The sequence below is a fragment of the Antennarius striatus genome, chromosome 24, assembly GCF_040054535.1.
Source record: "Antennarius striatus isolate MH-2024 chromosome 24, ASM4005453v1, whole genome shotgun sequence".
NCBI lineage: Eukaryota > Metazoa > Chordata > Actinopteri > Lophiiformes > Antennariidae > Antennarius > Antennarius striatus.
Genome location: NC_090799.1, coordinates 6,231,171 through 6,253,736, shown reverse-complemented (window position 1 = coordinate 6,253,736; position 22,566 = coordinate 6,231,171). Strand labels below are relative to the sequence as shown.

The 22,566-nt window shown below is 49.7% G+C and overlaps 3 protein-coding genes across 4 annotated transcripts; 1 reads left to right on the top strand and 2 right to left on the bottom strand.

The window, feature by feature from the left end:
* Positions 1-764: 764 nt before the first annotated feature.
* Positions 765-2,772, top strand: inha (inhibin subunit alpha). Its single transcript, XM_068309498.1, has 2 exons — positions 765-1,401; positions 1,900-2,772. Exons 1-2 carry the CDS (start codon positions 1,128-1,130, stop codon positions 2,637-2,639), a joined length of 1,014 nt encoding a protein of 337 aa, XP_068165599.1. The 5' UTR covers positions 765-1,127; the 3' UTR covers positions 2,640-2,772.
* A 174-nt stretch (positions 2,773-2,946) lies between these two features.
* LOC137591472 (gap junction gamma-1 protein-like) lies at positions 2,947-8,733 on the bottom strand. The gene is made up of 5 exons (XM_068309497.1): positions 8,503-8,733; positions 5,705-5,976; positions 5,395-5,623; positions 4,645-5,325; positions 2,947-4,361 (listed from the first exon to the last, which is right to left on the bottom strand). The coding sequence occupies exons 2-5, from the start codon at positions 5,942-5,944 to the stop codon at positions 4,348-4,350; spliced, it is 1,164 nt and encodes a 387-aa protein (XP_068165598.1). The 5' UTR covers positions 5,945-5,976; positions 8,503-8,733; the 3' UTR covers positions 2,947-4,347.
* A 2,103-nt stretch (positions 8,734-10,836) lies between these two features.
* Positions 10,837-22,166, bottom strand: stk11ip (serine/threonine kinase 11 interacting protein). Of its 2 annotated transcripts, none has more exons than XM_068309581.1 (26): positions 21,970-22,166; positions 21,680-21,810; positions 21,315-21,517; positions 21,043-21,117; positions 20,832-20,927; positions 20,644-20,751; positions 20,490-20,561; positions 20,276-20,405; positions 20,020-20,123; positions 19,842-19,931; positions 19,531-19,572; positions 19,285-19,452; positions 19,117-19,198; positions 18,595-19,029; positions 18,301-18,515; positions 18,040-18,150; positions 17,224-17,473; positions 16,688-16,818; positions 16,377-16,617; positions 16,148-16,254; positions 15,660-15,757; positions 15,088-15,269; positions 13,885-13,969; positions 13,255-13,337; positions 12,211-12,443; positions 10,837-11,962 (listed from the first exon to the last, which is right to left on the bottom strand). In XM_068309581.1, exons 2-26 carry the CDS (start codon positions 21,744-21,746, stop codon positions 11,822-11,824), a joined length of 3,549 nt encoding a protein of 1,182 aa, XP_068165682.1. In that variant the 5' UTR covers positions 21,747-21,810; positions 21,970-22,166; the 3' UTR covers positions 10,837-11,821. The 2 variants fall into 2 exon arrangements, with proteins under 2 accessions (XP_068165682.1, XP_068165681.1); XM_068309580.1 differs by having other exon boundaries at positions 21,680-21,747.
* Between the last annotated feature and the right edge of the window lie 400 nt (positions 22,167-22,566).

The following is a 22,566-nucleotide window of genomic DNA, read 5'->3' as shown; positions in this document are numbered from 1 at the left end:
CACCGGCACATCAGTTGTTTTTTTTTTCCCATTGTGGCGCATCAACATGTCAACAAAGTAATAGAAGAGTTGTGGGACCACGTCATCGAGCCGCGGTCTGGCCACCACTGACCACAAGGGGGCGCTGTTTGACCTACATTTCACGGTGTTGCTGTGGCTACAACTTCTTTTTAAAAATAATTTTGATGAAGTTTTCTCAGTCTTCAAATAGTATTTTAAATTTACAATTATCTCCGTTAAAGAATAATGATCAACACTGCAGTCAAATATTGCATCAGAAAATGTATTTATGTGGTTAAAATGTGGTTAAAAGTCCATGAAAAAAAAAAAACAGGAAAAGAGGATTTTAAATGTGGAATTTTCTGTCAAATTAAAACATCTTATAAAGATGAGCGCAATGGTTCACATAAAGTGTGTGGCGTGTTCTATGATTGACTAAATATCCTTACAAAGAAACACGCATTATGAAAAAGTTTTTCTCTGAGACACAGTCAAGGATTCAAGGCTATTGAGATAAAAGAGGCACAGTCAACAAAAGAGTTTTGGTTTAAGCAGCTGTGTTGATATGACTGAAGAATATCAGTGTTTAAAAAACGGATTATACAAATATAACGAGAGCTAATTTTGCAGCATGCAATTACTGTCCGCAGAGATGATAGTAAAACTACGTGTCCTTGCACAGTAATATGTATGGAAAATGTAAAATTGGAGATGAGTATTAAAAATATTATCTAAGTCTGAATTAAAAGTTGTGCAGTGCACGCTCGCTCTTTTAAATCTGTAATTTTGTTTTAGTCTGTTGTGAATTAAACAAACAAAAAAAAAAAACCAGACACATTCCCACAATACTGTGTGAAACAGATAATGCAACATCCTGACCGTCAAGGCCATTTGTTGCTATCTTCCTTTTGTGCATTCACAACAGAGTGGTTTTATGTGCAGGATCCACTCCGAGTCAGATAGCTGCAGAGTAAAACATTTGAGAATAGGGAAAGCCACAGAGCTGAGCCACACTCTTTTGGAGCTCGTTTTGACCCCCATCCATTGTCATAGATTTTTTTTTTTTTTTTGCTTATCTGGATCTGTAAAAACCAGCATCTGCACCCCACTGGTGTCAAGTATTTGTCATGGTGTCCTGTGGTCACTTCATTATGGGCCCTTTGTGGATCCACGTTCTCGTTCACATCTGCAGAGGAGAGGAGCTACCCCGAGAAGCGGTGTTGTCCTGGTTAGCAGAACGGGTTCTAGAGGGTCTCGGGTTGGAAGAAGCTCCTCGGATCGCCATGCAAGGTCCCAACTGGAAAACAGTACAGCCACACCTACGACATCCACCCCGGAGGGTCAACCGTCAACCGAATCAGAACCCGGAGATGTCTCAAATTATTCTATTTCCCAGCTCCGGTAAGAGGTTCAAGGTTTTTCTGACGTTTACTAGTTCCTGAAATACTATCAATTTAAGATTTTCCAAGATTTATATATATTATCCTGCAAATATTCCAAAATAAGCCTCTATATTTTTTAGATAACCCACAGAAGACTAAACCAAATGTGCTGTAAAGTTCCTCCAAAAAGCTTTCACGCACTGCATTTTCTATTCCTATAAAACAGGATGGATGTGATTCATCTTAACTTAGTTCAAATTGCAATCAGTGACAAAAAAATAAAAGTCTTTGCTTTTGAACCGAACCAATAAAACGAGGTCACTAACAGGTATCCCTGAACGCCACAAAATGGTTAAATATTGTCAAGCCCAGGACCACTGCAGCAAGGTCCGGACCAAACCACTAGAGGTCAGCATAAACGAGACTTTAATGGGGGGGTCGGTATTGTTCTGATGCTGTGTGGTCTATAAGTGGGTCTGAACTCCTCACCAACTCCTCTGTGATCTTTCCTTGGCAGACCCGACCTGTGCTGGCTCTCACCCGGCTCTCGGAGAACCCCCAACCAACATCATTGCGTACTCCTTCCAGCCCTCAGTGAGCAAGCATGACACCCTGGTCACCTCGGCCCACTTCTGGTTCTACGCAGGGGAAGGAGTCAACTCCTCGGCCCAGCTCTTCATCCTCACTTTGGGGCAGCAGCTTCTCTGGGGGGAAGAGGCCCCGACAACGAGCTCAGATGGGTGGACCACCTACCACCTGGATGAAAACCTGCTGACCTCCGTGGCTGAGGGGCCCTTCACGATCCAGATCCACTGCCCGGCTTGTCAGTGCCACGCCGACAAGCCGGACAAGACCCCTTTTCTCCATCTGAACACTCGACCGCGTATTCCCAGCCGTTCACGCCGCCAGGCACCCCTCACCATTCCCTGGTCTCCTTCGGCCATCGACCTGTTCCAGCGCCCCTCTCAGGAGAGACCCCGGCACAGCGACTGTCACCGGGCAGAGGTGGAAATCAGCTTTGAGGAGCTGGGCTGGGACAACTGGATCATTCACCCTAAAGTCCTGACCTTCTACTACTGTCACGGGAACTGCTCCGCGTGGGATCGAACCACCGCTATGCTGGGGATCACACAGTGCTGCGCTCCGGTCCCCGGGACCATGAGGTCCCTAAGGATCACCACCACGTCTGACGGAGGGTACTCCTTCAAGTGCGAGACTCTACCCAACATTATACCAGAGGAGTGCGCCTGCATCTAAACACCTTCAGTGAATGTTCAATTATTCTGTCGCCATGTGGTCTTTGGTGTGCTGAGAGTTTAAACCTCTTTAAATGCTTCATTTCTTCTGAGCCTCGCCTTTAGAAGGCAGCATGGGACCACTTTTAATCAACTCATTCCACATCCATGTCTGCACGTTGATCAAATCGCTGCTTCACACACACAGAATATACATTGTCCTCTAAACAGAGACGACAGCTGTCCGTTTCAATAAAGTTCCACATTCCAAATTAAACATTTAAACTCCTGCTTCGTCTTTATTGATGAAAGAAAAAGAATCCCAAACGTACCATTCAAATATATTTATTTATTTACTCTGAAGACAAAAATAATCCCTACAAAAAACTACAAAATTTGAAAGAAAAAAAAAAAGGAATAAACCATTAAAGACGTATTCAAATGGAATGTCGTACCTTGCATTATGTATGATTACAAAAAGACAGCAATATTTCAGCCGAAGACTCTAAAACCAGCAGACAGGCTATGAAAAAGTATGAACTGTATGAACACGGAAAGCTATTGATGAAAACTTATTGCAAACTGATGATTATGTGAGTAAAATGGAACCAGACTGCACATCAGTAGCCAGCGGTCATTCTTTCCTCAGCTGGTAGTGTTTTTGTTTTTTTTCCAGGACCCGTCAAAGCGTCCGTGTTTCAGCACAACGGAGGGGCAGTGGTGCACGTCAAGGGTGGAAAAACATGTCTCAGCAAACAAGAATGTAAATTTCCAAAGACAAGGATGGAATATCATCCAGAAGACAGATGTTTCCAGCTGTTTAGCAAAAAAAAACAAAAAAAAAACAAAAAGAAAAATCTACATTTTTGCAGGAACATTGTGAATTTTTGAAGACCATAATTATGGAAGAAACAATTTACAAAACATCCAAAATGCTCCTTCTCAGCAGTTTTTTTTTAAATTGGCGGCACTTCCTTCTAGATACACAGAAATCTGAAGTCAGAAAAGGAAATCTGCTGGTGAAAACAATTTGATTTGTGGAAATTCTTTGGAATATTTCCTGTTGAAAGAATTCAAGCATTTCCCAGGTAAACATTTTGGCTGATTGGAGTAAATATACAGGCTTCAAAAATTTGTTGGTGTGGTTTTCTGGCCATTAAACATCAATAACCCAACACTAAATCTGCTTAAATTAAACAAGACTTTTCTAGCACATCGTAAACCACCCCCGCAGAAAAAAAAATAAAAACGCTGCTCATGCTCCAGAAATGACATAACCTCAAAAAACCATTTGATATTCGCTCTCAGGGCTGATTAAAGCGAGAGCTCTCCTTTGTGAGGAAGACAGACGAAGAACATTTGGCTCAAGGAGTTTAAAGCTTTCAATATTCCCTACAAAAAATCTGAAAAAGAGCGTTGAAAAAAAGCGGGCTGCCGACGGAGCCCGGGAACCGGGTTCTGCCCAGCGGAAAGGAACGAGATGAAGCAGCCGTTCAAGTCTAGAGACGTGGAGATGAGCCGATTGTCACAACATATCATAGACAGCGTTTCCGCTGTCTGACCATCTAATACTGGAAGGCATTATCCCTCACACACACACACACACACACACACACACACACACACACACACACCTCCCTCAGTGGTCTGACTGAACTCCCAAATGTGCTTCCCCCATGTGTTTAAGGCCAGTAGGAATGAAGGGCAGACGTTTGAGGCAGGAAGCAGGCTCAGGCACGTATTCCTAGGAGAGGAAGAGGCAAAACAGAGGAAGATTCAGCGTGTCGGCCTGATTAAAACCTGGACCTTCAGCGGTTGTTCCACTAAGAGCAGCAGATCAGGCTTTAAGTTCGTAAAAAGAGACTGGATCTAAAAGACGGGGATTCATAATTTCTCATTCTGTGCCCAGACTTCGGGCAACTACACAAATGTGTTTACGTTGGAACAACTTTTCCTCTGAAGAAAATTAATCTGACGGTTTGGAGACTTGGATTTATTAGCAGAGAAGCTAGGGTTCCTGTCGTTACCTTTCTCGCTCGCTTCTCCCTGCTTTTCCTGGGCGAAGTTGAGTCGGTTCTGCTCGGCGGCTGTCTGCGCCGCCATGTTGGCCTCGGGGCTGCTGCTCCGCGAAGGGCTTCCCTCGTCCGCCTGGTAGGCCAGGTCCAGGTGCTGCTGGGCCAGCTTCAGGTGCCTCCTCAAGCGCTCCAGCTCCCCGGACGGGGGGCCCTCGTCTCCAAAGCTCTCGCGCCCGGAGTCGCCCATCGGCGAGTCCCTCAGCTCTCCTTTCAGTTTCTCCTTCTTCATGGTGGCGTGGTATCCCGGCGGCGCCGTGGGCACGGCATGCGCCGAGGACGGGCGGGGCCCCCGCAAGCTGATAGTCGCTCTCCTGCGGAAGGTGTCCCGTATGCCGCCGATCCCCAAGTGGATGATTTCGAAGAAGGTGAGGACCAGGCAGAGGAAGGACACCACGTACATCACCAGCAGGAAGATGGTCTTCTCCGTGGGGCGCGACACGAAGCAGTCCACGGTGTGGGGGCACGGCGAGCGCGTGCACACGTAGGAGGGGATGACCTCGAAGCCGTACAGGACGTACTGCCCGAAAAGGAAGGCGACCTCGAAGGCGGAGCGCCACAACAGCTGGCATACGTAGACTTTCATCAGGCCGTCGCGTAGGATCCGCCGGCGGCCGTCGTGCTTCTTCTCCGTTCCTGAAAAAACAATCGGATTGAGCGACAGGACGCGAAAACGCGTCGTACGAGCCGAAACTTCCACCTCACCTTTTTCGGTTTTCTCGGCTTTATCGGGCTTGTCCTGTTCGATTTCCTCTGCGATCATGGGGTCTTCCTCTCCGTTGTCCTCCGCCTCCTCGTAGTCTCGAACCGCCCCACGGTGGACGATAGGCATCCTCTTCTTCCTCACCAGCCGGTACTCGCTGTCCTCCATGCGGGCGATCTTGTGCATGGCGAAGCCGAGGTACATGATGGTGGGAGTGGTGATCAAGATCACCTGAAGGAGGAAGACGACGCCCGTTCAGACCCGATATCACTCCCGTTAATCGTCCCGGGAGCTTCAGGCGATGCCGCTCACCTGGAAGATCCAGAATCGGACGTGCGACAGCGGCGCGAAGGCGTCGTAGCACACGTTGTCGCACCCGGGCTGGAGCGTGTTGCAGACGAATTTACTCTGTTCATCGTAGTAGATGGTCTCGCCGCCAACGCCCGTCAGCACGATGCGGAAGATGATGAGCACCGTCAGCCAGATCTTTCCCACGAAGGTGGAGTGGTTGGAGATCTCATCCAGCAGACGCGTCAGGAAGCTCCAGCTCATGGTGCCAAGGTGACCGGGGGGCTAAGGCGGCTCTGGGGGAGGGCAGAGAACCAGAAGGAGCGCTTCAGTCCGTCACCCTGTCCTCTCCGGGGATGCGTGGCTGCATTTTAAACATCTGCTCTTTTTATTTATTTTTGCTGCTTTATTTTAGTTTTGAGTCTTCTAACAAAAATAATTTTAAAAAAAAGGAAAATTACAGCTTATAAAAAAGTTAAAGATCTGCCGTTTTTCTTGACAGTAAATGAAATTCTAAGGCTAAAATTTAAAGTAAATATGAATGTTAATTGATAAAAATGATCACAAAAAAACAGCCCTGTTATTCCTATCAAAGAAGAATATAGAAAAACAAAAAAATAGAGCCCAAAAAAAAAACAACCCTCATGTTAAATTTGTACATTTTCTCAGCCTCCAGGAAATTAATCAAATCTTCTCACAATTATCTTGACAGATTATTGGGTAGAATTACAAAAAGACTTCCTCAAACTATTACCTGTTGGATCAAGCCAAAGTGACACACACACACACAGACGTGTTTACACATACACAACGATCAAAGAACGCACAAGCTGATACTGCATGCAAGTATTTCATGTCGACCGCAACCGTAGGTTTGAGATCTAAACGCAGCCACATGTTTCATTTTAACCCGACACAGATGTCGACGTGCAGGTATCCGTGCTTAACCAACGCAACACGATGGGAAGGAGTCTTGTGGGTTCCACACCGATCCTGACAGCACCGAACCTCACAGCTACCTGTGATCCCAACCTTCAGCTGCTTCATTAAACCTCAAACTTGTCGACTGGCAAGTTTCAGCAAGCGGTGAGGACTCTGGATGAGAACGCAGCCAGCGGCGGGAGGAATGTCTTTCCTGCCACGGTGCCAGAAGTCGTCCCTTTAAAACCAGAAGAAATCAACAAGGGGAAGGAACAAGCTGATTTTTTTCCAGGTGTTTGAGGTTTGACAGAAAAGTTGCTTTTTGAATAGGATTCAGGATATTCAAGCTGAAACGTGAATCTAGTTTCTATGTGGGAATAACAGGGAGGGCACAAACGTCCTGACTCACACCACCAGGACACTGCTTCAGCCGCCACCCGCCCATGGCAGGTTACTCACCCTGCAACCTCCGCACATTCGGAAACTTGTCTGAGCCTGACTGGAGAATTTTGTTGACCAATCCGGTCGTAAACACGGAGGTAAAGCGCCTGCGTGTAAATGACAGACAAGGCCTTCAAAAAAAAAAAAAAAAAAAAGAAGAAGAAGTGTGCACCAGCTGTGAGGCGACATCTCATCTTGACATCCAGGTGTGGAAAAAAGAAAAGAAATCCAACCAGTAAGACGAGTTCAAGATGCCCAAACATCAGCTTTGTGGGTCAAGAAACCCCCCCCCCCAAATCAAACTCACACTTTGAAATTGACCTCCGTTAATGAACCTTCAAACAAACTCCAGGAGGGGAATGGAGCCAAAAACCTCCTGTCGTTGCAGACTCTTATGGGCCAAAGTGTGTGGATCTCTGGACCGAACTTACAGCAACCGTTACCGGTCAGGTGAAGGCCTCCACCTCCAGACGCTCAAACTGGAGAAAGAAGCACAGATTTTAAAACAGAAGCTTCGTTCCTCAACTGGTTTAATGGCTTCTTCACTCCGTTCTGGGAGGAGGTGGAGGGGGTAGGAGAGGAGGGTTGTTTTTTTCTTTTGGGGCAAAGGATCTGGACAAAGCAAAGGCGAGTTAACATTCCTGCCTAACCAGAAGCAGAGCGCTGGATTTTAGGGTTCAAGGAGCAGACAGAGGGCAGTCTGAGCTGCAGAACCTCCTCACTGCTGGAAAAAAAAAAATCCTTTCTGACATGGCAAAAAAAAAAAGGCATCCAGGAGATAATCCACACCGCGTCTCCTCCTGGGTTTCAAAGAGCAGGGGGGGGACGACAAAGCACATTAAAAGGAGGTTCAAAAAGGGCTGAACGCGCTCTGCTGAGTCAGACTCGACTGTTTGGGAAATTGTGGCATTCCTGGAGGAAAACTGAGCTCTGCCAAACTTCAGTGGGGAAAGAAAAATCCGGTGAATCAGAGGATGAAACCATGAATCCCAAATAACACAAAAAAATAACAAAAAAGAAAAGGAAAAAAAAAAGAAAAGGTTAAGCCGTACATGGTAGGAATAAAAAGAAAAACACCGTCAAGCACGACGCGTGGGTGTTCAGTCAGCGCGACGTGTGAGTTGTGGTTCAACTTTTAAATTTAGAATAAGTTAAGACAAACTTTCAAGCCTTTTGCAAAGACTTTTAAACTCCAGATTTTCGCTCTTTTTTTTTTGCGTTTTTTAAAATGATGAAATCTGCACGTCGCTCCAACTCACCGTCTCCAGGCGCGCACGGATCCCCTAAAAAAAAAAAAAAAAAAAAAACCCCAAAAAAGAAAAAAAAAAAACTCGTTACGTGGAAGGAACCGACACGAAGCGGACTCAGCTCTGACCCTGCTGCTCAAAACTTTCCCACCCCCCACCAGGAGCTTCGAACCGAAGCCTTTAAACGCCACCAGAAGCCGTCCGGACACCCACCTTCTGCGCTCCAATCCGCGCGTCTTGACTCCTCGCCCTTAATTGCTCGACCAGGTTTTCCTAATCAACGTGCGCGCTCATCCGCGTCTGCGTCCGAGTCAAGTGCGTCAGCGTGAACCCGTCCGGTGCGCGTCGACCCCATGTGTGTTCGGGGTGCCGAACTGGAGAATAAAAAGACAGATCCGTGCTCCCTGCAGGCTCCTGCGCCCCTGCGTCTCCTCCTCCTCTTCCTCCTCCTCCTGTTAGAGGAGACGAACCCCCCCCCCCCCTTCTCTCTCTCTCTCTCTCTCTCCTGAAACATGAGCTCCAAACGGGGCTGGCTACTGTTCCGCCCTGTGACAAAGGACTCTGGAGCCCCTTTATGGGTTTTATAATGTGATGATGCTGTGAAAGTGTCACAGTTAAATCTCAGGGCTCCACTGGGGGAGTTTATAGGAGTTGAGGAAAAATATCTCCAGACACATAAAAACCTCCGCTGCACGCCTATATCTGCCCCTGTGAAATAAAAGACAACCACATCTACTTGGTGGAACGTTTCCATCCCACATTGAATCCGCTTCAGCGGCTCATCCGGCAGGCTGAACCCCAGACACCCAGGGAGGAGACTCTTATTTTGGCGGTGGTGACCTTTTAACCCGAGGTGCCAGAATCTGTTTTTTTTTTTTTAATCTTTTGTCCAAAAAGTACACGGAGTGCACCCTAATCGAATCACCCCCGTCCGCTGAGGACACCGTGTTATCCCTGGAACGCTTCTGGCAGCGTGGCGGGGCCTGACGTCGCGCTTGCGTGACTGCAGCTTTTTATTCCAACGTCAAAGGCCCCGCCATCCCAGAATGCCATTTGAGCGGAAGCGCCGGGATCACTCGTCGTCGTGCGTGGAGCAACTGGACGCACCGGAGGAGCCGGAACGTTTTGGAGGAGGCAGAGGGAACAGAATCAGGGCCAGATGTCTGCGCCCGGCCAAATCGCCGTGGCTGCATCCCAGCTTCCCTTCAGTCTAACTATCCTCCCCGTTTGCCTCTGTTCTCCACTTTGGACCCGGTTCCACATGAACTCATTCACCTTCACCTTCTTATCCTCACTACTTCACAATCAAACATTTATTAATCCTGACGCCGCGTGGAAATTAGCATTTTTCTGCCCCCTTCCCCCCCCAAAAAAAGGTGCGACAATCGAGGCTCCGAGCAACTGGTGAAAACGGGATTATAGGGTTGAGTGGAGCTTCTTTTTGCACCCACACATTCCTTCCTCCAAACCTCCCCCGTGGTGAATATATGAACTGCCTGAATGACGGGTAGCACTGAGCAGTATGGACTACTTTTCATCTCTGCCCCCCTGCCATGCGTTGCAGTCTCCGCACGCTGAACGTACACATGTTGCGGTTACGTTTTAGTATCAGGCTCAATTGCTTGTTTCCTCCCTTTCTGACACAAATTCACGGTGTGCAGTTGTTATGACTCATGGATGTTTTAAGGCTGAGTTTCTGGGCTCATTAATTTGACCATAGTTTAGGCCAAAAAACAAAAGGATTTAGTATTTTATTCCTGGCAGGATGGACAAGGTTCTTTACAGAAAGAGAAAATGGGCAATTAACACATGGGGAAGGATAATAAAAATCTGAAATGCATGGCTTAATATGGGCATGAGTGAGAAAAACGGTCCCAGATGCCATATCAGATCCATAAAATAGAATTAATGATGCACATGGACTTCACCATTGACTCAGTTTTATGTACGCGCCTTCATTACTTTCAATTAAATGATTTTTTTTTCTCAACACTTTTAGGGGGAAAGTTGCACTTTTCAACAATAAGAAACAAGGAAAAAACAAAAAAAAAAACTCAAGTCTGATCATTTCAGGTAAAAAGCGCAAACTTATCACCCTCAAAAGCTTTAAATTCTGCTTCTTGTTGCTCCGGGAGGTTTTAGGATTAAACGGCTTTCAGACGCTTCGTCTCCCCGTACAGTCGGCCGACCCGTTCCACAAACTGAGCGCATCTTCTGCTTCCAGTTTGAGCCTTTCATGTTTTCACTGTTGACTTTTGTTCTACATGAAATCCTCATATCTCAACAGCTCCAATCCCCAGCTGTGGTTCTCGGCTTTGTCCTTCATCCACCCCCCCCCCAGAGCCCCTTTAAGTTCTTCTGGATCAAACCCGGTTTCCTTTATCGAAGGGATCTGCGGTGATCCTGCACCCGATCTTGAAAGATCCACCTCAACACTTCCTGTTTTAATGATTAAAAACTAAGAAGGGGGGGGCAAATGAAGACGTTAAAAAAAAAATGGATAAAACCCATTGCAGATATTTCAGAAACCACACAGAAAAACACCAGTGAACACATCATGTTTATGTCAGTGGACACAACAAACGCTTTTTCAAATTGATATAAAAATAAAAGTCTTTCTTTCACATTGATCCATAATGGAAAAAAATGCTAACGAAGAAATAAATTATCCTGATGGGGGGAAAAATGTCCTTAATGGCTGCATGCAGGGAATTCTGGATCACATTTCAGACCCGCATTTAAATGGAATAAACAGATTTATTTGAGGCACTGGAGGATTTCAATCTTCTCCGACCGACTTTTTCTACATCAGAACGGAAAGAATTTTACCAAAAAACAAAAAAAAACCCAAACTTGGTCATAAACAAAGAAACTTCTGCCATTGTTGGACTTTCTCCCCCCCCCCCCCCGCATCTCCTCTGGTGACATGACACAGCGCAGAGACTCATCATTGGGAAAAGACTTGAAAGCGACGGCTTTTTCAGAAGCACACCTTCACCCCAAGACGGAGAGGGGGGAGAGGAGTGTGTGTGTGTGTGTGGGGGGGCAGTTCAGTCGTCTCCAAAAAGTTAATGCCCTGTAACCCAAATGTGCTCCATTATCAGGTCAACGAGACGTCCGGAGAGCGCAAAGCGGTGCGTTAAGGCGCAGCTGGGAAACAAACGATGCAAACTCCATTTCAGCTGGAAAGAAAAAAAGAGAGAGAACGAGAGAGAGAGAGAGAGAGAGAGAGAGAGAGAGAGAGAGAGAGCGCGAGAGAGAGAGAGCGCTGGTATCTGCAGGGAAACATTATGCAACCGGTGCTTTTACGGCTTTTTTGTGCCACATGAGTGAAAGAGCACTTCCAAGTTGTTTGGCTGGAAAGACGACGAAAGAAACCAGCGTAATGGGAGCAGACTGGAGAAGACAAATTAGCTCATGCTCCGTTAACATTTCCTCGTACCAACATGCAGACTCAAGCTAATAAAACACACACACACACACACACACACACACACACACACAAGCACGCACGAGCCCTCCCTCCCCACTTTTATGCTGCTTTGTCTTGCAGGCTTGTGTGGAGCTTTATGCCGAACATGGCCTCCCACCGCGTTCTGACCCAGGCCAGGAGGCCCTGGAGGAGCTCTCCGCTCTCGGAGCGCACGCACCACGTCCTCTCCTGTTTCACCGTCTGTGAGGAAGAGGAGGAGGAGGAGGAGGAAACACAAGGAGGGAGAATGATGACCATGGAAGTGACGGATTGGACAGAAAATGCCTCTTGACATCCGGCGTCTTGAACCGCGGCGGCTTGTTTTCGCAGCGCAAGCAGCGATGAGCGTTCGCATCGATCAAAAGCTAACGCGTTTATCTTGGATGGCGTCATGATTGGACCCCCCCACCACCACCACCACCACCTCCGCCCCACCCCTTTGCACTAGCCTCGTCGTAGAGCTTCATATCCATCCTGCGTGGGTCTGAAGGCCACAGCTGGACGGAGCTCAGGCAGCTGATGGGCAGCGTCTCCAGGGCGACGGCGCTCCCGCTGCTCGGCTCCCGGCGTCCCCCGTCCTCCTCCGGCAGGCCGGCGGAGCTCCTCCTCCACTGGTGGTCCTCCTTCAGGAGGTACATGGTCTCCTGGGTCACCAGCACCGTCAGGGGCGTCCACACCTCCCCTGAAAGAAGAGAGAACGGTTTTGGAATCGGGCTCCACCGGTGACTTGACTTTAACAAAGCGCTTTCCGTTTACGAACGCCATTTCTGGCGTCGGGTTTCACGTCGGAGCCGACGCCCGAGGCTCCCGAGAGACGGGCATATCCCGACACGCTCAAAAACCACGGTACCTGAACATTCCACAGCTGTTCCTCTCCTGCTGCCCCCCACCCCACCCCAACCACCCCCACACCCCCTAACACGTGAGTCGGGACGCATCCCGCATCACGGTCGCGTCCCTCAGCTTCCACGTGGACCGCGGCTCCCGTGGATCCTGGACAGGCACCTCACATGAACCGCTTGCCCACAAATCAGCCCCCCCCCCATCTCCATTTCCCCCCTTCCTGCCATTATTCTGCTTTAACTAGAAAGAAACAAACATCTTGCATCCATTTTCTTATTATTGCTCCCATTTAGCAAATTTTCCTGGTACTTCTATTTATTTCTAGGGTTGCAGGAAAATTATGAGGCCTTTTATTGTGGTATTAACTTCGAGGAGGAGGAGGAATCCACCCCCCCCCCCCCAGTCCACATGGAGTTTTGTGTTTTATGACCCTAATGGAGTGGAGTTATGACATCTTTCATGTCGCAATGTTTTGCGTTCCGGTCCAGGAACGACCCGATTCAGAGTCTAGAAAAACCGACCTCACGGGTCATTAGTCGGCCTCGGCGCCACGCGGCGCGGGGCGAATCAGATTAGAGCGATGTCGTGAGGGCAAACGGGAACCAGACACGAGTCCCTTGTGTTCCGTGTGAAACACCACCAGCTCTCACCGTGCAGGACGAAGGCCAGGATGTAGAAGAACTGCATCCGACCCTCCTCTTCACCGGCGTGGACGTCCTGGCAGACAAGAGGCCTGTGGGTCAGATGAACACGTTAGCACAGCGTTTAGCCGCGTCAGACAGAAGCTAAAGGGGAGCTAACAGCTGACGTGGATGTGGTTTCAACGGGTTTCGCTCTGACTTGATTCGACCCCGCTGCCTGAGGACACACAACAAATACGGGTGTCAATTCCCTCATCCAGCTAATGTTTATTTCCTCTTGTAGCTGGATGAGGTGCGTTGGGTTTGTTCGTCTGCATAAATCAGAAGTAACCCTCAACCGTTTCTATCTTCTGTTTTGGGTAGAGAACGACCGTAAAAAAGCAAAGGCGAGCAGCCGAGACGTGACACGACACGACACGCCTGCTCCAAAGATCTGAGCAGGAACACATGTTGGAGATTAGCGTGTGGTTTACCAGCTAATTACTGGTGCAGTTTCACCAAACGACGCCCGAGAACGCTGATAGTAATCAAGTAAAGATGTGACGAACCAAACGTGCAGCGTCAGAACTGTGTGGACGGCCGCAGGGGGTGGAGCGGCAGGTGTGTGTGTGTGTGTGTGTGTGTGTGTGTGGACGATACCAGAGGTGGTGCTGAGGGTGGAGTCTGGTGGTGGAGATGGACTTCAGCTGGCTGTCGGACTTGTGGGCCATCTCTCGCACGATCCCTGAGAGGACGGAGACGCGGGACGTCAGAGGAAACAGGAAACAGGAAACGCCCTCATATATATATCATATAGCCGGTAGTGTGTGTGTGTGTGTGTGTACACAAACAAACAACCCCACAAACAACCAGACTCAGGAGAAACCAGAACCTCCCTGAAGGTTTTAATGACGCTGCACTGAAAACATACAAACTCATCATATTTACGACCCGTCTTTAATCAGATTAGCATGTTTTTCCTCTCTAAACGTCACGTCGGGTCGTTAAAAGTTCTGTTGCTGACTTGTTCTCGTGTCTCTGATGCTTTAAATGCTCTGTAAAACACAAACGTGTCCCAGACCCGGTCCTGCTTTCTCTCTTCTGATGTTTTCTTTTTTTAAATCCTGTAAAAAAAATAAAAAATTAAAAAAAAAAGCCTCAAAAAATATTTTGGACAAAGAGACGATCTGAGCCCTATAGGGAAAATTTGCAGTCTCTAGGACTTGTTGGCGGAACGCGGAGCGAACGGATGACGAGTCAGAAAAGGTGACGGGTCGGGTGGGGGGGGGGGGGGGGCTCCAGTTTACATCAGCCCTCTAATTTGTCTTTGGCTCCATCCAACACCAACAAGTCTGGTGATTCTGTTCAACCGTTGAGGGGAGCGCTTTGAGCGGCGTTCGGTTCTGCAGACGCTGTTCCATATGGGCCGGCCTGTTTTCCACACGTTTAGGGGGTGGGGATGGGGCTGGATCGCTGTCCCATTAATTTTCCATATTTTTCCAGACATTCCAGGAGCCCCCCCCCCCCCCCCCCCCCCAATTCAGCTATAAAGTTTTCCTCCCCTCACAGACGACCTGTTTTGGTCTAGTCTGAATGGGATGGTGTGAGCCACGACAGAGGGGGCGGGGCTTGTATGTATAGTTTCTGTATTGTGTATCATCAGGAAAACAGAAATCGAACATTTTCTTTAACTCAGTTGCGTAACGGTGATTACGTGGTGTTCTTCCCTCGCAGCGAGGTGCTAAGGCGACGCTGGGGGGGGTGTCAGCGGGTTCCCCCTCTGGGAATAACTTTCTTTTATGCGTTTTTCCATATATTAAAAACAAACCATTTTCCACTTTGCTTGAGTTTGGCAGCGTTTACCTGTCAAAAGGCCAAAGAAGTGCTTGCAGCGTTCGCTGTCCCTCACCAGGAGGGTGTAGGCGATGCCGCCGCTGTCTCCGAACTCCATGTGGATGCTCTGGGATGCTAGCCCCACCTCCAGGTAGCTGAGCTCCGTGATTGGGTGGCTGTCTCGCTTCTGCAGCCAATCAGAGAGCTGGCCTCTGCGGGGACGAAAACAACGTTCGGCGTCAGAGAAACGTGATGAAGAAACGGCGGAGGCGGGGTGAGTTCTGAAGTGAGGAGGCGTGGCCTCTGGAGTGAATCGGGTGGCGATCGATCATGTGATACCTCATCAGAGAAGGGAGCGTTTCAAACCACCATGACCTCATTTTAATACGACGGAGGCGAGAAAAGCGGCGCTCGAACGAGACACTTCCAGGTCAATGTGTTCTCAAGATGTGACCCAGAAACGAGGGCAGGGTGCGAAACCCAATCCACATCCTGCCCCTAGGAGGCGGAGCCGCGGCAGCCTTTAAAGTCACACGGCGTGGCGCCCCCTTTTTGAATGTTTCCCCCTTCGTGGTTTCAGATCGACAGCGGCTCCAACTCACCGGGGCTCTGATGTCACTTCCAGGAAGTAGATGCGCCGGTCGGACACCACCAGGAGAGACGGCACCTCCTCCGGTTGGCCAAGTCTGACGGCAGACATCTGAAGCACAAAGAGGGAGAAACACCAGAGGATGAATTCAACGCCATCACAGTCGGGTCAGCTGACGGCCGCGGAGGTTTTCCGCAAATCTGGAATCAGTCTGGAATCCTGGCGATGAAGGAAACGCATGAAGACGGAGAGGAATTAGTCCCAGGCTGCAGCGAGACGCTAATAATAGGATCAGGAGCGCCTGGAAACCCATTTTCTCTGTCTGACATGAACATGTGTTCAGCCAGACTCTCCCTCTTTAATCCCAGCGTCAATGAGGCAGATCTGGAGGTCAGGCGCCGCGGTCACGGGTAAGAGAGCAAAACTAGCGTCTCAAAAAAAGAAACGCCGTTCGTTAGCGGGGGTGGATTGGGGCGACAGAAAGTTCTGTTTGTGACTAACCTTCAGGAAGGAATGCAGCTCCTCTTCCTCCTCGAAGACCTCCATGTCCAGGAAAAGCTGCAGCCGGTGGTCCACCGCCTTGTCCTCAGACAGGAGGTCCAGCTCAGCTGTGGAGACACGCCCACGTGGGTTTTGATCACACCTCAAAATCAGCAGCTACTCCGCCCTTCAGGACAAATCCTTTCATTTTTAACTTTTAAAAACGCTCCCGACAGGCGCGAAATCCCACCAGTTGAGTCGGATCTTCCTGGAGGCGGGACTCCGTCTCCAGGGGGCGTGGCCTCCGTGATGGCATAGCGGTAACTCCCGGCCAGATCCTCTTTACTCTGGCTATCCGTGTGGTCGGAGAGGCTGGAGGCGTCGCCCGCGAAGAAGGAGCTCCCCTGGGCGGTGACGAAGGCGGTGTCGTCTGTGGGGACGGTGGCATCGGGGACGGGACTGCTGCCCACGCTGGCGTCTGTGTGATCGACCTGGGGGGGGGGCGGGGCGACGAATAAAAAACAACGTAGGAAAAACAGCAGGAAGAGCGTTTTAGCGTACCTTTCTGAGGATGCTGTCCTCGCTGTCGGACTTCAGCGAGCCGTGGATGGGCGTGCTGGTGCAGGGAGCTGATTGGCCGTCCAGCTGGACCACGTGATCGCTGCCACACTCTGGACAAATCACATTGTTGCCTGCACACACACACGATGCAGGCGTTACATGACGATACGACTGGATGAGGTTTAAACGGCGCATCTTTAAACCGCTGACGACAGGAGGCAAATCGTTTTATAAGCTTGTGTTTTACCGACGCGTGATTGGACGGAGTCATTCCATCTCGCAGCTGCGGCGCAGGCGGTTCCTGTCCGCTTCGCGCAAACAAGACGTGATGTGCCGACACGTGCGAGACAGCGATGGTATTGATGAGTCATTGGAGATCGTGCGTCACGATGCTTGGAAAACCTTCTCGCCTCCGCTCTGGCCTTTGTCTGTCAGGCGGCGCTCGTGTTTGTTTCCAGATCACTTTCTAACATCTGGTGGATGACTGCTTTTTTGTTCTTCGCTTGAATCTCTCGTTTCCGTTTCATCCCGCTCACCTTCGCCGTCCCACTCCACTCGCTCCTTCTTGTCCTTCTCCTCCTCCTCCTCCTTCTCCTCCTCCTCCTCGTCGTCGTCTTCCGGCAGCATCGGGGCGTTCCTCCTCCTGCCGTCTTCCTCGCCGCCCTTCCCTTGACGTGTGAACTCTGACCTGCAGCGAAGGCACTGCAGTCGAAAGCAGTCGGGGCGAAGCTCAGACTTCCGCTGCTGGTTTTCCTCGACCACGTGCGACAGAACATCAGTCAGGGCCTAACGGGGGGGGGGGAGAATGAAGCGGATCAGCGCCAGGAGAGCTGATTGAGGTCCTCAAAACATCCTGCAAATGGAGGCAAAGCGCTAAAGGATAATTAGACAGGATAAATCATCATAATTACACCGCTTCGGCGTCACAGTTTGCTATTTTCACTGGAAATGTTTTGAAGAAAAGACAAACACATGCCGGGTTCATCCCGGGAAGGGAGGGGGGCTTGAAGGTGTTTCCTGCTGTTTGGCGTCTGGTCTTGATAGAACTCATAACACCCTGACTACTCAGAACAAATCTGGAATAAGCAGAAAATCACATCCTGGTGTTGGCGTCCAGCGTCTGACTGACTGATATCTGGCGGCTGATGTTGTGCAACGCGAGCACAGATGCTAACAGGGAAATCGGCGGTGGCGTGCGATGCTGCTGTCGCTCAGGTGGTGGAGGACGGCCTGTGAGCATGAACAGACTCGCGCGGGGCGTCCAAGAAGAGGGCGTCGCTCGAACTTTGAAGCCACGGCGATTCTCAAAATACTTCCTGGTCCCCAGGAAGGAGAGTCGGCGGGTGGCTGACCTGCAGCGCCTGCCGGGGGTCGTCGTCTAGCAGGACGTAGCGTCTCCTCCTCTTGTGCCGGCTGACGTAGTCGAACTGGAGCTCCGCGGCCGGAAGCGTCTCCTCCGTCTCCTGGGAGCGAGAAAGAAGAGTCAAACCGGCAACTTCTGGAACCATCTGTGCTGGTTTAGCTCAGGCATCCGTTCTGCTCCAGCGGAGATGGTTTCAATTAAAATCGCAGTAAAAATATGATGGTTGAGAGCATCCGTCGCCCCTCCTCACCCCTCGGGTCCAGGCCGCCTCCCTGCTCTCCACCCGGGCCAGGCTGCAGAACTCCAGCCGGCATCGCTCCTTGCCGCTCTGCACGTCCACCTCCACCAGCAGGTCCCGCTTGACGCGCAGGAAAACCTCCCTCCTCTGACTCTTCCTCTCCGCCTCACCCTCCTCCTCCTCTTTGTCGGATAAGACGCCGACAAGGAGCGGGTGACACAGGTCCACTGCGAGACATCACGAACGCACGAGGAACGTTTGTCACTTCCTGTTATCAGTTTCTACGGAGCTTTTAGACAACTTTACCTCCAAGATCCTCCTCTTCCTCCTCCTCCTCGTTGTCTTTGGTCTCCTCTCTCTCCGGTATCTGGAAGTCTGGACTTGGCTGGACCTGGACCTCCTGGCCGTCCCCCATGCAGTCGTCTAAGGTGGACTCAGTGGGCTGGGGGCTGTGACCGGCCCACTGCAGGGTGGACTCCGTCTCCTGGTCCGCGTCCGACGCCTCCAACCTGGGCTCAGAGGAAAGCAGAGGTGGGGGGAGGACCTCAGGGACTTCCTGGTGGGGTGGTGGACAGGGTTGCTCCCAGCAGGCAGTTGGATGTGTGTTGGGGAGGGGTGGCAGGTGACTGATGGACGGGGCAGGCCCGTCCAGATGATGCTGGTACCTCAGCCAGTCCTCACCCAGCTGATCTCTGAAGCTGGACATGCGCTCGATGTCCTGCTGGTGGGGGAGGACAACAGCTGGAGGGGGGGGGGACATGGATTATCGGCGTCAGAGGTTTACCCTCCTGGCTTCACAGCGCGATAAAACCAGATGACCAGCATTACCCTGAGCCGAGGAGGGAAACCTGGGCTCGTAGTCCGTGTCGCTGGGCTCGGAGATGCTGGCCCTCCGGACCCTCACCTTACTCTGAAACAGGAAACGGCTTGAACACAAGATGAAGTCAGGAGACTCACTCTCTGCAATGAGACAGGAAGTCAGTCCAGGTCTCTTACTCTGGTTTTCTTCCTCTGACTGAGCGGGGCGTTCACTTCTGGAACCGACATGCTGTCGCTGAGCTCCCCTGCGCCGCTGGACACGTCCTGGTTGGGACGTTCGGTTTGCATCGCGACCGGAGGCGTGGCCTGCGCTTGAACAATCAGCTGGCCTTGTTTGGGTAAAGCCTGCAGGAGAGAGGGCGGCGAAGGGTCAGAAGTTTCAAACGCAATGCAATCCACTGATTTATTGAGCTTCAAACTTACAGATAACTCAGATGAAGACAGCGGGACGCCATCGAGTTTGAGCTGGAATGAAAGCCAAAGGGAAAAACAAACTTGACAAATGCCTGATTTCAGATCGGTTCCCCAGGCCATCGGGGTCTGTTGATAATTTCAGAAAACACGTTGGACGTACATGTGCCAGCAAAACCCAGTCACATGGAAAAAAAAAAAACTTGGGAATTCACACATGGAACACAGAAACCTGTTTTTGAGCTGTGGCTACAAGTTAATCAGGAGTTCATCAGCTGCTGCCTGTCGATGTGGTACCTGAATTCATCAAGGTAATCACTCACTCTACGGTTTGCAGCCTTTGGGGACAGATGTCCAACGGCGCAGATGCGATGATTCCTCTGAAAGTACATCGGATTGCCTTCCAACATCAACTGGAAGAAGACGTACACGCAAGTTAAAAAATGTTTGCGCGATATTATATAACAAGGAGGTGGACGTGCGTGCAAATGTTTCTTTTACCGTGTTGAGGCGGTGCAGCAGGGAGAGGGGAGCCAGCTGGGAGTGCTCCAGCAGGAGGTTGTAGGCCAGGTCTAAGTGCTGGAGTGAAGACAACTGTTCAACACCTGCTTCACCAGACGGCAGAGCGACGGAGGAAATGACTCTCAGACATGAACTCCACAGGAAACAGCGTGAGCTCACGCATGTGAGGCGATTGGCTGACGACATTCTGACTTTAAAAAATTAGATAAAGTCGGATTGCGTCGATCCACTTTACCGTTTATAGTCTCCAGTTCGTTATTCCTGAGATTGAGTGTCACCAGCTTGGCCCTGGCACTCAGGCTCAGCGCTGGCGCCCTCTGCAGGCAGTTGTAGCCCAGGTTCAAGTGCTCCAGCTCACTCAAGGGCTGACAGACAGAGGGAGGGTCGTCACAGGCAAGAAAACATGGATCATTCCCTTCTATATTTATTATCAGCAAATAAATAGAAACCTTTAGAAATTCTGCGCATTCCTGAATCTTGTTGTGGCTTAAATCTAAAGACTTCAAGACATTCAGTAAACCCTAAAAACAAACAGAAAGAAGAGGAATTTATCTCCAGCCGATGAGGCAAATGACGGAGAACCTGCGTGCGTCTTTGTCTCACTATCGACTCATCAAGGCTGACAATGGAGTTGTAGCTGAAATTGAGGGTGTGCAGTTCAAGCCAGGGTAGTGCAGAGCTCAGGTCACCTCCACACAGGGACAGCAGCTCCTAAAGGGGGACAAACAGCTAGACGTAGCAGACATGCACCGAGTGGCACTTCCTGATGGATGTGACGGGAGTGGAAGTACCTCCAAGGAGCTGAGGCTCCGGGAACACGTGAAGACCTCCAGCTGGGAGTAAATTCCTCTCAGTCCCTCCAGACAGTGTGGTGGAATTCGCTTCAGCTGGCAAAGGAACGCCAAAGAAGGAAATACAGACTGATGAAGAAGGAAAGGGGAAGAAGCAACTATAGAATGAAAGGAAATAAAGAAATACTTGAAATCAAGACTCATCCTCTACCTCTAAATACTTCAATGACTTAAAAGGGAAGATCTTCAGCGGAGAATGGAGTCTCGTTCCTCGTGGGTTGATAAGCTGCATTTAAAAATCAAGATACACAAAAAACATGAACTGACATCAAAACATGTCCTCGTAGAGGAAGAAACAATTCAGGCTCAGAATGAGGCAACAGGATCATTAAACACAGACACGTGTCAACATGTTCAGTCTGGATGCTATGGGTGTGATAACACATCCATACTGGAGGGTACCCTGACCCCACTTTGGCTCACTTTGAGAGAGACGGTCTTCTGGAGGACATCAAACAGGAACTGCAGCTGAAGCAGCGAGGCGGTATCGGCAGGGTGGGAAGGCAGGGCGAGGAAGCCATGCTGTTGGCTCCTGGGTAACAGGTACTGCTCGAACAGCCTGGTGAGCTGCTGCAAGCTGCTAGCCCGCAGGGTCAGCGTGCTGCTGCCCTCCAGCACCAGGTCCCCTGGAGGGTCACAGGAAGACACAGGAAGTTAAGCTCAACATCTAAGCCACAGCCTGTCTGACTGAATCCCACCCTCTGACGTGGGTCTAAAATCCTCGACCAGCTGGACCCCACCCTGACCCGACCGGTGGAGCTCGTTTTTACACCGCGGCTCTGACTCACCATCTTGCCGGAGGAGTTTGGCCAAGCTGTGCACCAGAGACGACTGTCCACCGTGAGCCTCAGCCATCCTGAAACGCGTCCGAGAGACCTCCGCGTTAGCATGCCAACGTAGCAACACGAGAAATTAGCCTCTGTCGAGCAAAACAGCTGATATATGATCATTACGTCGCATTTTGATGACGTTCGTAGACATAAGTGCAGGAACGCTCGCTAACGTTAGCATTCGAACCTACTGAGCTAATATAAACTAGCTAAACAATTTGCTGGTAGCGAAGCTAAACGCGACCTACCTGCCCAGTGACAGCCACAGCTAACACATTGTTAAACCTCCAAAAACGATTACGGAAAGGTAAAAACAAAATAATTTTACGTGAAGAAAAGCTGGGTTTAAGCGGTAATTTGTTGGCTCCGTCAGGCAGCACACGGTAATGTTGACACTTCTAGATCACGTGACGGACTTCCTGAATCCACTACGGTGGCTCTGACAGACCAAACGGTATATTTACTCAGAATTGTTGGATTCCTTCTAATTAACACAGACAATTTATATGTAATGGATACATTACAAGCTTGTATATTTATAATTCAATGTGTGAAACTTAAATTAAACTAAAAGTCATAATAAATTAATTACACTGCTGCGGTTCCCTTTGTTGCCGCCAGGTGGCGCACCGCTGCAAGGATTTCACAGCACAAATCTACGTGTGCGTGTGTCTGCTCACATTGTGAGCCGATGCGTGACTCAGATGTGTTTTGATTTGAATCACATGGATTCTAATATGTCATTTCTCACTAGCACTACTTTCATCAGTCTGATAGTTACCACAGCAAACAATGAAAGAAAAGAATTACAGCATCCAAATAATTTTATTTCTGATAATTAGCTG